This window comes from Arachis stenosperma, chromosome 5 (assembly GCF_014773155.1).
Source record: "Arachis stenosperma cultivar V10309 chromosome 5, arast.V10309.gnm1.PFL2, whole genome shotgun sequence".
Classification (NCBI taxonomy): domain Eukaryota; kingdom Viridiplantae; phylum Streptophyta; class Magnoliopsida; order Fabales; family Fabaceae; genus Arachis; species Arachis stenosperma.
In genome coordinates this window covers 76652535-76668733 of record NC_080381.1, presented here as the reverse complement: position 1 = coordinate 76668733, position 16199 = coordinate 76652535, and the positions used below count along the sequence as shown (strand labels likewise).

Genomic DNA, 16199 nt, shown 5'->3' with positions numbered 1-16199 from the left:
TCAAACATCTTCTTCTTGAGGTGCATCCCCCATTAGGAACACCTCTAGCTCTCTTTGGAGCTTGTAGCCATGGTACTTCTTCACTCTATGTCCATTCACCTTGAAGGTTGCTTCACTTTTAGGATCAAATAATTCCACCACTCCATAGGGCTTTATCTCTTTTACCTTGAAAGGTCCTTCCCATCTAGAGCGGAGCTTGCTAGGCATGAAACGAAGCCTTGAATTGTAGAGGAGCACCTCATCACCTTCTTGAAAGTCCTTTTTCCGGATGTGATGGTCATGGAATGCTTTAGTCTTTTCCTTGTAGATCCGGGCATTCTCGTATGCTTCATTTCTCAAACACTCGAGCTCTTCTAGCTGTAGTTTTCTGGCCACTCCTGCTTCAGTTAAATCCATGTTGCATCGCTTTACCGCCCAATAGGCTCTATGCTCAATCTCCACCGGAAGGTGACATGCCTTTCCATAGACAATCCGGAAAGGACTCATCCTAACAGAGTCTTGTAGGCCGTCCTATACGCCCATAGTGCATCTCCTAACCGGATGCTCCAATCCTTCCTTTGCGGATTAACTACCTTCTCCAAGATTCTTTTAATCTCCTGGTTAGACACTTCCGCTTGTCCGCTGGTTTGCGGATGATAAGCGGTGGCAACCTTGTGCACTACTCCATAGCGCTTGAGCAATGCCTCTACCTTCCTGTTACAAAAGTGGGATCCTTGGTCGCTCATGATTGCTCGTGGCGACCCATAACGGCACACAATGTTATTCCTAATGATAGAAATGACGGTATTGGTGTCGTCAAGGCGGGTAGGTATTGCTTCTACCCACTTTGACACGTAGTCAACCGCTAACAAAATATATAGATACCCACTTGAGTTGGAAAACGGTCCCATAAAGTCAATGCCCCATACATCAAATATCTCACAAAATAACATAGGTTGTTGAGGCATTTCATCCCTTTGGGATGTGTTTCCCGACTTCTGACACTGATGGCAAGACATACATAATCGGTTAGCATCCTTGAATAAGGTCGGCCACCAGAATCCACAATCCAACACCTCTTTTGCGGTCCTTTGTGGGCCAAAGTGGCCACCACACTCGGACGAATGGCAAGCTTCAAGAATAGGTTGGATTTCGGACTCCGGGACACATCTTGAATTACTTGGTCTACTCCCCTATTCCACAAGTGAGGATCATCCCAAAGGTAATATTTGGAATCACTCCTCAACTTGTCCCTTTGGTGTTTAGAAAAGTTGGGAGGGAAGAGTTTTGCAACCAAGTAGTTCGCCATTGGGGCAAACCAAGGAAAACTATTCGATACAGCATGCAAACTATCCAATGGGAATGAGTCATTGATCGGAAATGGATCAGATTTTAAATGCTCAACGCGGCTTAAATGATCCGCAACCAAGTTTTGAGATCCACTCCGGTCCCTAATCTTAATGTCGAATTCTTCCAAAAGCAAGATCCAACGTATGAGCCTAGGTTTTGACTCATTCTTTGATAACAAGTATTTCAGAGCTGCATGATCCGTGTATACCACTATCTTTGATCCTAGCAAATAAGATCTAAATTTATCTAAAGCATGAACAATGGCTAGGAGTTCTTTCTCAGTAGTGGTATAGTTGGATTGTGCTGCATCAAGTGTTTTGGAAGAGTATGCAATGACATAAGGGAGTTTACCATCACGCTGTGCAAGCGCGGCACCTATAGCTTGGTTTGACGCATCGCACATTATCTCAAATGGCAATGTCCAGTTGGGTCCTCGCACAATCGGTGCTGTGGTAAGAGCTCTCCTTAGCTCTTCAAAAGCTTTCGCACATCCATCATCAAACTCAAAATCTATATCTCTTTGGAGTAGGTGCGACAATGGTAAAGCAATCTTGCTAAAATCCTTGATAAAGAGCCTATAGAATCCTGAATGTCCTAAAAACGAGCGAACCTCCCTCACAGATGAGGGGTGAGATAAAGTGGTGATAACATCGACCTTGGCCGGGTCTACAGAAATTCCCTCATGAGAAACTACATGTCCTAACACTAGACCTTGTCTTACCATAAAATGACATTTTTCAAAATTTAAGACAAGGTTGATGTCAACACATCTAGCTAAAACCTTGGCCAAGTTCTCCAAACAACAGTCAAATGAAGTTCCATAAATACTGAAGTCGTCCATAAAGACTTCCAGGCAATTCTCCATTAGATCGGAAAGACACTGGTCATACACCGCTGAAAAGTAGCGGGTGCATTGCATAATCCGAATGGCATCCTTTGTAAGCAAATGTGCCAAACGAGCAAGTAAATGTGGTCTTTTCCTGATCCTCAGCGGCAATATGAATCTGGAAGTAGCCAGTAAATCCATCAAGAAAGTAATAGTGAGATTTACCTGCCAACCGGTCTAGCATCTGATCTATGAAGGGCAAAGGGTAGTGGTCCTTCCTTGTAGCGGCGTTCAATCTTCTATAGTCAATACATACTCGCCACGCATTTTGTACTCTTTTGGTGACCACTCCTCTGTCTTCCTTTTTGACCGCCGTGATGCCCGATTTCTTTGGCACCACCTGAACCGGGCTCACCCATTCACTGTCAGAAATTGGGTATATGATACCCGCATCGAGTAGACTGGTGACCACTTTCTTTACCACATCAAGGATGGTTGGGTTTGAGCCTTCTTTGCGGTCGTCTAACCGGCCTAGTTCCTTCTTGTAGAAATATACGGTGCATGCATTTGCGAGGGTCAATCCCCACAATATCAGCTAGGCTCCAACCAATCGCTTTCTTATGCTTTCGAAGAACATCAAGGAGCTTTTCTTCTTCCCCACTAGAGAGATCACTAGCAATAATGACCAGAAACTTTTCGTTATCCTCTAAGAAAGCATACTTCAAATGAGATGGGAGAGGCTTCAATTCACTCTTTGCCTCAAGATGAGGTTCTTTTTCATCAGACTCACGAACTTCATCCTCAACAACTTCTTCATGTTCACCCTCTCCGTCACCCGTCTCTTCAATAACATGGTAGCACAACTTGTCATGATCTTCGTCTTGTACTTCCGCTACCACTTCATCAATTACATCACATCGGAGAACGGAATGCTCTTCGGGAGAATGTTTCATGGCTTCTTCTAAATTGAACTTGATAGTCTTGTCTCCAATCTTAAAGGAATATATACCGGTAAAGGCATCTAACTTGAATTTAGAGGTCTTAAGAAAAGGTCTACCAAGTAGAACGGAGGATGAGCTTCTATTCTCTGTTAGGGGCATTTCAAGGATGTAAAAGTCAACTGGAAAGATCAAATCCTTGATTCCCACAAGTACATCTTTGGCTATTCCCGCCACCGTGATCACACTTTTATCGGCCAAGGCAAACCTCGCTGCCGACCTATTCAATGGAGCTAAATTCAACCGCACAGAGGTAAAAAGTGGCATGATGCTTACACAAGCCCCAAGGTCACACATGCAATCATGAAAAGTGTGTCCACCAATACAACAAGACACTAAACAAGGCCCAGGGTCACCACATTTCTTTGGTATAGGTTCCATCAAGGAAGAGATTGAACTTCCCAAGGATAATGTCTCCAATTCTCCTATCATATCCTTGTGTGTACACAATTCCTTCAAGAATTTTGCATACTTTGGAATTTGTTGAATAGCATCAAGAAGTGGTATGGTTACCTCAACCTTCCTGAACACTTGAAGCATGTTCATGTCAAATTCCACCGTCTTCTTTGCTTTCTTCACCATGGAAGGGAATGGAATTGGGATGGACTCATCCACTAGAGCTTTCCTCTTGGGTTCCTTGAGGTTTACTCCTTCCTCTTCATGCCTCTTACCTACCTCCTCCTCTTTATGTGGAGCTTCAACAATTACCTCCTCCTCATGAATGTCTTCCAAGATCCTTGGAGGTATCTCCTCCAATGTAGTTCCCGACCGTAGTGTGATGGCGTTGAGACCGCCCTTTGGGTTTGGTTGGGGCTGGGATGGAAGGTTGGAAGAACTTGAGGGTTGATTGGTATGGTTGGAGGGGGACAATTGAGCATTAGACATCTTTGAAATCATTTCGGTAAGATTGGCCAATTGAGCATTCATGGCCTCGAATTGAGCCTTATAGCCCTCATCCCTTTTATCCACAGCGGCTTTAAGCTCTTTAATTTGGTTAGTGGGAGGTGGAGAGGTATGGTTGGATTGTTGTCTATGGTGTGGTGCTTGGTACTTGGTATAGTTACTTTGGTTTTGGTTGTGGTGATTTTGGTTGGCTTGGTAATTGTTGTTGTGGTGAGAAGAAGAGTTGTTCCATCTTTGGATTTGATTGTTCCCTTGTGCATTATCCCTCCACCCTTGGTGTTGATTACTACAATGAGGGTAGTGGTTTTGGCTTTGAGAAGGGTAGGGTGGACGATTGTTGTAATTCACATTGGCCACTACAAGGGCATGCTCCTCTTGAATTTGATGTCATTGATCGGTGTAATGTCTGGTGCTAGAGCACAAACCACAAATCCTAGTAGGGTCTTCAAGTTGGGCGACTGGAGGTGGGGCTTGGACGGCTTGGATGGAGTAGAACTCCTTTTGATCCTTTTGGATTTGGGTGAGAATGGTGGTCATATCCCCAAGTGCTTTGGTTAGACTGGCTTCGGAGGGGGACGGTTCTACCACACCCTTGAGAGGGTTACTTCTCACTCTTGTGTGTCGCGTAGCTTCGGCTACATCCTCTATCAAACTCCAAGCTTCTCCCTCCGTCTTGTTCTTCGAAAGCGAACCACCGCTAGAAGCGGTGAGCAATCTTCTATCTTCCACACAAAGACCTCCGGTGAAGTAGCTAATGAGCAAGTGAGTGTTCATTCCATGGTGTGGACAAGACTCTAGTAACCTCTTGAATCTAGACCAATATTCATACAAGCTCTCTTGATCTCTTTGCATTATGCCCGAAATCTCTTTCCGGATATAGTCGGTCTTCTCTGGTGGAAAGAATTTGTTGAAAAACTCTCTTCTCAAGAAATCCCAATTGGTAGCAATCTCATCTGGTAATGAATAGAACCATGTCTTTGCTTGTGCTTCAAGGGAGAAGGGGAAAGCAAAGACCATGATAGCCACCTCATCGGCTCCATGACTTCTAGTAGTAGAACAAGCAACCTGAAAATCCTTTAGATGTCGCATGGGGTCTTGACCCGGCAAACCATGATACTTAGGCAGCAGATTTATCAAGCTACTCTTCAATTCAATGTTTGGATCAAGGTTGGAATATCTTGCTTGCAATGGTTGAAGCACAATATCCGGAGCTCCTTGCTCATGTAAAGTGATCCGGCGTGGTTCCGCCATGTGTGGTTCACCTATAGAATGCGGAGATGTATTAGTAATACCAACAGAAGAATAGGAAGTAGAGGACTCCAAATCGCTCTCGGTGCCGTCTAGTGATTCGGTATATTCCTCAAGGGAGACCAAAGTACCAGGCGTGTATTCCAACCGCCGTCTAGCTTGCCGAGTGTGTAACAAAGTTCTTTCGATCTCGGGATCAAAATTGGCTAAGCTAGAACTTGGTTGGGACCGAGTCATCACACTTGGAAGTCATAGCACAAAAATAAAAGAAGCTAAACTATAACTAAGTATTGAAAACAAACAAAACAAACAAGCTATCTACACTATTCACATATTCACACAACCAATGTTAAGGCACATGCTGCAACCACTCCCCGGTAATGGCGCCAAAAATTTGATAGGCACGCGGTGATGTACTGGAAGAGATTTTCTTAATGAAAATTACGTTGCAAGTATAGCTCTACCAACAACAATCCTCACGGATCAAATTTAGAATGGAATTGGTTGTCACAAGTTCAACCCCAATGAAATAACCGAAGTATTTAAACCTCGGGTCATCTCACGAAGAGTGGGCAAACATGTATTTCAACATTGATTGGAAATTCGGGGTTGTGATTCATTAACAAGAAAGTAAATTGGGAATCTTAACAAACAAGCAATTTAAAGAGGTAATGAACTAATTCAAATAACAAGCAAGATGTGAATGAATTCAAACTAAGGAAACGATATTCAATTTAATTCTACTCTTGACTAAACAATAACTACAACTAAATAAGACAATTGAGAAATTGGTTTTCAAATATGAATTATAAAAGCAACTCTTGGTTAGGCAAGGGAATTGGGGTCACCATCCTTGTCTAACAACCATATCCTGACAATTATGAGGAGCCGAACTCACTCAGTCTACTTCCAAACTTGAAGTACGTCAAGTGGTTTGGTCAACATCAACCCATAAGGCCGCACCTCACTACTAGTTAACCTAGTAGTAGGATAGTGTTAATGGGTATCAAATTGACCACTAAGGACTCTCAAATCATCAATTCCATTAGACCCAATGACTCAAGCTTACCCAATTCCCTTAGCCTAAGCCAAGAGTAAAAAGAACTATTCCATAATCAAGGTAAACAATTCATCAAACACTTGGTAAGCATTAACAAAAGACATGTTCAAATGGTAATTAAATTGAGATCAACAAATAACTACTAACAATTATCAACTAAGAAGAGTTCAAACAATACAATGAAACATAAAAATCATCAATTAAACATCAACAACTCAAGATTCATAACATTCATAAAATGGGTATAAAGTGAAAATTGATAAAAATCCATAAATCAACACAAGATCTAAGTGAAAATATACTAGGAAATTCAAATTGAGTAATCAAAAGTGGTAATTAACAAAACCCATTTCAGAATCAACAAAGAAGATAAATCCAAAGCTAGATCTAGGGAAGAACAAGGGTTTCTTCCTCTAGAGAGCAAAAGAACCTAAGAAAACGAGAAAAATTGTGTCTTAGTGCAAAATGATTGATCCCCCTTTTCTCCCTAGCATCCTTGGGTCTTTTCCATGCAGAAGTAGCCTAAATTTGGGCCCATTCAGCCCCAGAAATCACTAGGCACAATTTCTTTTAATGTGGTCACGTGTATCTTCCTACGCGTGTGCGTCATGCGCGCGCTCGCGCCGATTGCTTCTGCGATCCACGCTAGCGCGCCAGTTGCGCCTGCGCATCAGCGGAAATTCTTTGGCCTGCGCGGATGCGTCCATTGATGTGTGGAAAATGATCCAACACAAAACTCACCGGCAAGTGTACCGGGTCGCATCAAGTAATAATAACTCACATGAGTGAGGTCGATCCCACAGGGATTGAAGGATTGAGCAATTTTAGTTTAGTGGGTGGTTTAGTCAAGCGAATCAAGTTTTGGTTGAGTGATTTGTGTTTATCAGAAATTAAATGACAGTAAATGTAAAGGGGGAAGGGAGAAATGCAGTAAAATAAAGAACAGAAGAATAAAAGTGCAGAAACTTAAAGAGCAAGAAAGTAAATGACTGAAACTTAAAGTGCAAGAAAGGTAAATTGCAGTAACTTAAATGGCAAGTAATGTAAATTGCTTGAATGTAAAAGGGAATTGAGGAATGGGATTGCAGGATCTAAACGAAAGAAAAATAAATTGCAGTAATGAAGGTAGCAGAAATTGAATTGGATGCAAGCAGAAATTTAAACAGCAAGGAAATTAAAGTGCAGTAAAGGTTCACAGAGGAACCAAAAGTGATCTCAGGATCCCAAGGGCTTAAGTAGCAGAGCCTAAAACCCAATTTCCTTCCCAGATCTGAAGTTACTAAGCAATTGACAGAAAATTAAAGATGAAGCAGTAGAAGAACAGAATTTGGATTGAATTATGCAGAAAATATAATGCAAAGAGTTTGAATGGGAATTGGGACAGAATTTCCCCAATTTCACACATCCACAACTCAGAAAACAGAAGAGTAGAATTGCCCAAGGGAATTGAGGAAGGAGATCAATCAACTCTCCCTTGATCCTCTGAAGTCTCGGCCAATTCTCTCCAGAACAATTCCAAGAGAGTCAAAGCTCCAAAGGAATGTGAAAATGAAAATTCAAAAGCCAAGGTAAAAGTAAAAATTCAAAAGTGAGCATAAAAGTCCTAATTACATCAAACTAAGTCCTATTTATACACTTTCTATTCTTGGATAATGGGATTTGGATGGGCTTTTGGATTGGTGAAGAAATGAATTCAAATTTATTTTTAATTTGAATTTTGGCCCAAAAACCACTCCCAGGAGGCTGCCCTGCCCTTGTGGAGGGCAGGGCAGAAAATTGATGCATGGTGGTGTGATTTGGTGCGGCCTTGGTGCTTGTGATGCGAGTCTGTGCGCACCAGAGGCTGCCCTGCCCGCGCCAAGGGCAGGGCGGGAAAGTTGGTGCTGCCAAGGTTGAAGCGTGCGTGCGTTGGTGCTGCCAGAGGAGGAATTTGGTGCGCCAGGAAAGGAAATTGGCGCGCGGGACGCGCGTTGGTGCTTTGGAGGCTGTCCTGCCCGCGCCAAGGGCAGGGCAGGATCGGTTTGGTGCGCCAGGGAAGGAACGCGCGCGCCAGGATCGTGCCAAGGAAGGAATTGGTGCGCCAGGAAGAAATTTTGGTGCGCCAGAAAATCTTGTGTGGTGCGCTATTCCAATTGCTGCCTGCCCGCGCTAAGGGCAGGGCAGGATCCTTCCTTCACGTCGTGGGTTCGATCCTGGGAGGAAGCAAACACGCTAGTTATTTTCTTGGTTTCTTGGCACCATAGTCACCCTTAGTTCTTGGCTTCCTCATGGTCCCTTGTTCGAACCTTGTGGCATGCATGGGAGCTATTTTTCCTTGGATTTCTTTCCTTGATGTGCCCGATCCTGCTCTCCACAAGGGCAGGGCAGAATTTGCTTCTCTTGGCTCCAAGGCACCATTTTGTGCTCTGCCCTTGGAGTGGGCAGGGCAAGGTTGCCTTGTCTTGGTTCGGTCACTTAGTGCTGCCCTCCTAGAGGGCATTCTGCCCTTGTGGAGGGCAAGGTTGCTTCCCCATTAGTTGAGGCACGCTTCTCCCTTCTTTGGCCACGCTTCCCTTTTCTTTGTCACGCTTCTTAGGCCACGCTTTTCATTTTCTTTTCTTTTCTTCACCTAAAATAAACCAAACAACCACTCAAAGTATCACTAAATTCAAGAGGCTTATAAATCAATTAAAATGCAATTAAAATTAGCTTAAACCTCATGATTTATCATTAATTTCATAGTGGTTGCTTGATTTAGAGAAGTTATGCATTTTTACTCCAAATCACTAACTTAGGATGCAAGAAAGTGCATAAATGCTAACAAAACAAGTGAAATTAGCTTGAAAAATGGGTATATGATGACTTGTCATCACAACACCAAACTTAAACCTTGCTTGTCCCCAAGCAAGCATCAAAACTAAGAGTAAATGATATGAATAAGAAAAGAACATAAATCCTTATTATGCAGATAGCAGAACTTCAATTTATGGGGCATTTATGCAGACAATGATACTCACTTATTGTTGCTGCTGCATAATACATGTCTTTATTCAAAGGCTTGCTAAACTTGCTGTTATAAGACTCACCTTTTACTCACTCCCTTGCTAACTCTTCTTGGCTCATAATGCTTTAATAAGCTTTTTATTCTTTAAGAGGTTTGGTGTTAAATGTTGCAGCTTAGCCTTTGGCTTCATTTTCTTTTATTTTGCTCAACATCTTTCCACCACAGACACTTAGCTCACTAATTCTTCCTAGGATCATTGATGCCCAGCATCTCTTTGGATCACTAAGTGCTTTGTATCTAAGTTGCTCTTTATTGTGGATTTTCAATTGGCCATCCCAAATCAGTTGATCTAAGTGACCGGGTTTCAAAATACCCCTTAGAATTTACTCATCCAAGCAGATCTCAGTACAAGAACACCACAGACATTTGTCCTAAGGTTCAAGCCATTGGTGTCCAACCTTTATTCTTTGTTTTTCTTGCCATTTTGGCTTTTTCCTTCCTTTTTCTTTCTGTTTTTGTTACCAAGGGTTGTTTTATTATTGATAGGAGTCTTTGTAATAGCAAGCTAACTTACAATTGAATGGGAATGATATTATGCAACATTTATTTCATGAGTTATGCATTTAATCAAACACATGTGCCACCACCAACTTCCATTCATACTCATGCAACATTGGATTTTTTTTTACTTTTCAATTCAAACCAAACTCTTTTATTTAAGCATATGGGAAACAAAGCAATATTTAAAGCTAAGTGATGGATACAAGCATTGTGCAGACTTGGCATTTTCACAAACAATTTCACTTGTAGCTAAATGAACACTTTAGCAAGAAATACACTGGCTTCCAGATTTGAAACATCACACAGCAGCAAGGATTAAGTTCAGATACAACCTTTGAAGTTGCAGCCCTTTGATTTTTCTTTCTGCTATGTCCTCTTTGAGTTACAATGCATAATGTCTTCAAATATTGGCTTATATCCTGCATAGTTCTCAAAGTTGCTTGATTCTCAAGCCCTTAATTACATGGTTAGTAAGCATAATACTGAGTGTGGCTCTTGAATTGATTTTGGTGTATGAACACCAAACTTAATTGTTTTGCCACTGTCTCAGATGTACCAAATTAACCATAAGTGAAACCATGTATCCTTGCTATAGGTTAAATGAAACAAAAGCTAGAAAACAATTTAACAGTTGAATAATATGTTTGCTTGCTTGGAGCTAGAATCATGCAAGAGATGAGAATGTGTTAAATGAAATTTTTGGTGGAACACCAAACTTAAAAGTCCTCATTCTCCCTCAAATTGTTTTGGTGTGCAACACCAAACTTAGCTCCTTGCAATACATACCAATTGTTCAACATTTTTATTGAAAACAAGCTATGAAAAGAAACTACCTCAGGTTGGGTTGCCTCCCAACAAGCGCTCTTTTATTGTCATTAGCTTGACATTGAACTCCCTTTAAGGTGGTTGAAATTGGTGGTGTCTCAATTTGTCACCCCTCACTGTCAGCTTTCTCTGAGTGCCTTGATGTTCAATTTCCATATGCTCAAGAGAAAGAATTTGGTTGACAGTGTAATAATCTTCTGCCCCCTGCTATTGGTATACAAGTTGTACCTTGTCACCCTTAGAAAATCCTTCAGTTGGGATTTTCTTGTTCTTCCACCCTTTGTGAGCCTTTTTCTTATTCTTCACCTTTTTCTTGCTTGTTGATCTTCCTTTCTTGACAGTTGCTTGAGTTGTGATGCCTTCCTTTTTGCTGATCACCCTGCTTCCTTGTGAATCCCCTTTTCTTCTTGTGTCTGTTTGTTTATCTGTTCTACTTCCTTTTCAGTTGATTGCTTTGGGGGGAGATCATCACTCATTTTGCTTTTTTCTTCATCCATTTGTAATTCTGGGAAAACTTTCAGGATGATGCTCTCCTCATGCATCCTAAGAGTTAATTCTCCTTGCTCTATGTCCACAATGGCTCTAGCAGTGGCCAAAAATGGTCGACCAAGTATTATGGAGTCATTTCCATTTCTGAAGAATCCAGAATCACAAAATCTGCCGGATAGATGAACCTGTCAACCTTAACTAAAAGGTTCTCAATCAACCCCTTAGGATGGACTATTGATTGATCCACCAACTCCAAAGTCATCTCTGTTGGATTCACCTCTTCTATGCCAAGCCTTTTCACTAGAGGATATGGGATTAGATTTATGCTTGCTCCTAGATCGCACATCCCTTTGTTAATGAACAGGTTTCCGATAGTGCATGGCAAGAAGAAACCTCCAGGGTCCTCAAGCTTGGGAGGGAGTCCCTTTCTAATGAGTGCACTGCATTCCTCACTAAGCATCACTGTTTCCTTCTCATTCCAATCCCTTTTCTTGTTGATGAGCTCTTTCAAGAACTTAGCATACAGGGGCATTTGCTCCAAAGCCTCTGCCAAAGGTATGTTGATCTCCAACTTCTTGAAAGTTTCAAGAAATTTGTGGAAGTGCTGATCCTTTGTTTCCTTGTGAAATCTTTGTGGGTACGGCAGTGGTGGTGTTGAGCTCTTCACCACTTGATGCTGTTTTGGACTTGGTTCTTCCAAGATATTCTTTCCTTTCTTCAAATTCTGTGGCTTGTTATCTTCTTCTGTGAGTTTTTCTGGAGCATTCTTGCTTATCTTATCCTTGTTGATGGCTTCAGTGTTATCTTCCATGAGCTCTTTGGTTGCTCCTTGGTTGCTGTCTGTTAACACCCTTCCACTTCTTAGTTGCACCACCTTGCATTCTTCCTTTGGGTTGGGAATGGTATCACTAGGTAGTGAACTTGATGGTTTCTCAACAGAGATCTTCTTAGAGATTTGGCCAATCTGCCTCTCTAGGTTCTTCATGGTAGCTTCTTGATTTTTGTTTGTCAATTCTTGGCTTTTCGTTAGTTTCTCCAGGAGTACTTCTAGATTGGTGATTCTCTGTGAATCTTGTGTGATGGGTTGATTTTGGGGTGTTGGTGGATGAAGGTAAGTGTTTTGGTTAGTTGGGTGGTTATTGGTTGGGTATTGGTTAGAATTTGGGTAGTTGTTTTGTGGTTTTCTGTATGAATTTTGGTTAGTAGTTGGCTGGGGGTTGTGGTTTGTGTTTTTCCAATTGTTTTGGCCTGTGTTTCTTTGCCATGGTTGTTGGTTTTGATTATGGTTGTCTCCCCATCTGAGGTTTGGATGATTCTTCCAAGATGGATTGTAAGTCTCTCCATAAACTTCATTTGTTCCCTGATTCTGGTTGTGCAAGTATTGAACCTGCTCTTGTTGTTGCTCCTCTTGAGTTTCTTCACTTTGTACCCAAGTGTTTGGAGGTTGGCTTGTGGTGCTCACTGCTGCCACTTGCAAGCCATCAATTCTCTTAGCCATTTGCTCAAATTGTTGTTGAATCTGTTGTTGCATCATCTTGTTTTGAGCTAAGATTGAATCAACTCCTTCCAACTCCATGACTCCTCTTCTCTGTGATGGTTGGCGTTGTCTTTGATGAGCAAAGAAATATTGGTTGTTGGCCACCATATCAATGAGGTTTCGAGCTTCCTCTATGGTTTTCATGAGTTGTAGAGAGCCTCCAGCAGAGTGATCAAGAGCCTCCTGAGCTTTAAGAGTGAGGCCTTCATAGAAGTTTTGTAGCTTGTCCCACTCAGTGAACATCTCTGGTGGACACTTCCTCAATAGAGCCTTGTATCTCTCCCATGCTTCATATAAGCTCTCGGCCTCCAATTGAGTGAAGGTTTGAACCTCTGTCTTCAACCTTAGGACTCTTTGAGGTGGATAGAATTTAGCAAGGAACTTGCTCACCAAGTCATCCCAAGTGTTGATGCTTTCTTTTGGAAAAGTCTCTAGCCATTGAGTGGCTTTATCTCTAAGAGAGAATGGGAAGAGTAGCAACTTGTAGCTATCAGGGGGTACACCATTTGTCTTCACTGTATCACAGATTCTCAAAAAGGTGGACAAATGTTGGTTTGGATCCTCCAAAGGTCCTCCTCCGAAGGAACAATTGTTTTGCACCAGAGTTATGAGTTGTGGCTTGAGTTCAAAGTTGTTTGCATTAACATTGGGAGGAAGAATGCTACTCCCACAATGCCTAGCATTTGCAAATGTGTATGAAGCCAAGACTCTTCTCTGTTGGTCATTGTTGGCTCCTCCTCCTGGTTGACTAGTATCTCCTTCCATATCTTGGAATTCCTCCTCAGATTCTTCTTCTTCTCCAACAATATTCTTCCCTCTTTCTGCTCTTCTTATTCTCCGAAGAGTCCTTGGATCAATTTCAGAATTGATAGGAAAGGATCTCCCTATACCTGACATACAAACACACAGCAACAAACGCACAAACCCAGAGAGTTAACAAAACTTCAATCTATTGCTAGAATGAGGTTTTGGTTGGTTAGTTTAAGCAAAAATTCAAACAGTTAGTGTGTTAGTAAGAATTAGAATGACAGAAAAGAAAAAGTGCTTAATCTAGACCTCCACTTCACTTAATCATTGTCAATCTATTTCAATCCCCGGCAACGGCACCAAAAACTTGATGTGTGGAAAACGATCCAACACAAAACTCACCGGCAAGTGTACCGGGTCGCATCAAGTAATAATAACTCACATGAGTGAGGTCGATCCCACAGGGATTGAAGGATTGAGCAATTTTAGTTTAGTGGGTGGTTTAGTCAAGCGAATCAAGTTTTGGTTGAGTGATTTGTGTTTATCAGAAATTAAATGACAGTAAATGTAAAGGGGGAAGGGAGAAATGCAGTAAAATAAAGAACAGAAGAATAAAAGTGCAGAAACTTAAAGAGCAAGAAAGTAAATGACTGAAACTTAAAGTGCAAGAAAGGTAAATTGCAGTAACTTAAATGGCAAGTAATGTAAATTGCTTGAATGTAAAAGGGAATTGAGGAATGGGATTGCAGGATCTAAACGAAAGAAAAATAAATTGCAGTAATGAAGGTAGCAGAAATTGAATTGGATGCAAGCAGAAATTTAAACAGCAAGGAAATTAAAGTGCAGTAAAGGTTCACAGAGGAACCAAAAGTGATCTCAGGATCCCAAGGGCTTAGGTAGCAGAGCCTAAAACCCAATATCCTTCCCAGATCTGAAGTTACTAAGCAATTGACAGAAAATTAAAGATGAAGCAGTAGAAGAACAGAATTTGGATTGAATTATGCAGAAAATATAATGCAAAGAGTTTGAATGGGAATTGGGACAGAATTTCCCCAATTTCACACATCCACAACTCAGAAAACAGAAGAGTAGAATTGCCCAAGGGAATTGAGGAAGGAGATCAATCAACTCTCCCTTGATCCTCTGAAGTCTCGGCCAATTCTCTCCAGAACAATTCCAAGAGAGTCAAAGCTCCAAAGGAATGTGAAAATGAAAATTCAAAAGCCAAGGTAAAAGTAAAAATTCAAAAGTGAGCATAAAAGTCCTAATTACATCAAACTAAGTCCTATTTATACACTTTCTATTCTTGGATAATGGGATTTGGATGGGCTTTTGGATTGGTGAAGAAATGAATTCAAATTTATTTTTAATTTGAATTTTGGCCCAAAAACCACTCCCAGGAGGCTGCCCTGCCCTTGTGGAGGGCAGGGCAGAAAATTGATGCATGGTGGTGTGATTTGGTGCGGCCTTGGTGCTTGTGATGCGAGTCTGTGCGCGCCAGAGGCTGCCCTGCCCGCGCCAAGGGCAGGGCGGGAAAGTTGGTGCTGCCAAGGTTGAAGCGTGCGTGCGTTGGTGCTGCCAGAGGAGGAATTTGGTGCGCCAGGAAAGGAAATTGGCGCGCGGGACGCGCGTTGGTGCTTTGGAGGCTGTCCTGCCCGCGCCAAGGGCAGGGCAGGATCGGTTTGGTGCGCCAGGGAAGGAACGCGCGCGCCAGGATCGTGCCAAGGAAGGAATTGGTGCGCCAGGAAGAAATTTTGGTGCGCCAGAAAATCTTGTGTGGTGCGCTATTCCAATTGCTGCCCTGCCCGCGCCAAGGGCAGGGCAGGATCCTTCCTTCACGTCGTGGGTTCGATCCTGGGAGGAAGCAAACACGCTAGTTATTTTCTTGGTTTCTTGGCACCATAGTCACCCTTAGTTCTTGGCTTCCTCATGGTCCCTTGTTCGAACCTTGTGGCATGCATGGGAGCTATTTTCCTTGGATTTCTTTCCTTGATGTGCCCGATCCTGCTCTCCACAAGGGCAGGGCAGAATTTGCTTCTCTTGGCTCCAAGGCACCATTTTGTGCTCTGCCCTTGGAGTGGGCAGGGCAAGGTTGCCTTGTCTTGGTTCGGTCACTTAGTGCTGCCCTCCTAGAGGGCATTCTGCCCTTGTGGAGGGCAAGGTTGCTTCCCCCATTAGTTGAGGCACGCTTCTCCCTTCTTTGGCCACGCTTCCCTTTTCTTTTGTCACGCTTCTTAGGCCACGCTTTTCATTTTCTTTTCTTTTCTTCACCTAAAATAAACCAAACAACCACTCAAAGTATCACTAAATTCAAGAGGCTTATAAATCAATTAAAATGCAATTAAAATTAGCTTAAACCTCATGATTTATCATTAATTTCATAGTGGTTGCTTGATTTAGAGAAGTTATGCATTTTTACTCCAAATCACTAACTTAGGATGCAAGAAAGTGCATAAATGCTAACAAAACAAGTGAAATTAGCTTGAAAAATGGGTATATGATGACTTGTCATCATCCATCCTTGCGCACCGATTCCAGCTATCTTCATCCACGCGTGCGTGTGATATGCGCTTGCACGCCGATGCTGCAATTCCCAAAATCCAATTCTTCATGTTCCTTCCTTTTGTGCATGCTTTCCTTCTCTCTTCTAGGCCATTCTTACCCTACGAATTCTGAAATCACTAAACAAATAC

At 42.2% G+C, this 16199-nt stretch overlaps 1 protein-coding gene across 1 annotated transcript; it reads right to left on the bottom strand.

The window, feature by feature from the left end:
• LOC130980913 (uncharacterized) lies at positions 1–486 on the bottom strand. The gene has a single exon (XM_057904557.1). The coding sequence runs from the start codon at positions 484–486 to the stop codon at positions 1–3; it is 486 nt and encodes a 161-aa protein (XP_057760540.1).
• Positions 487–16199: the final 15713 nt, after the last annotated feature.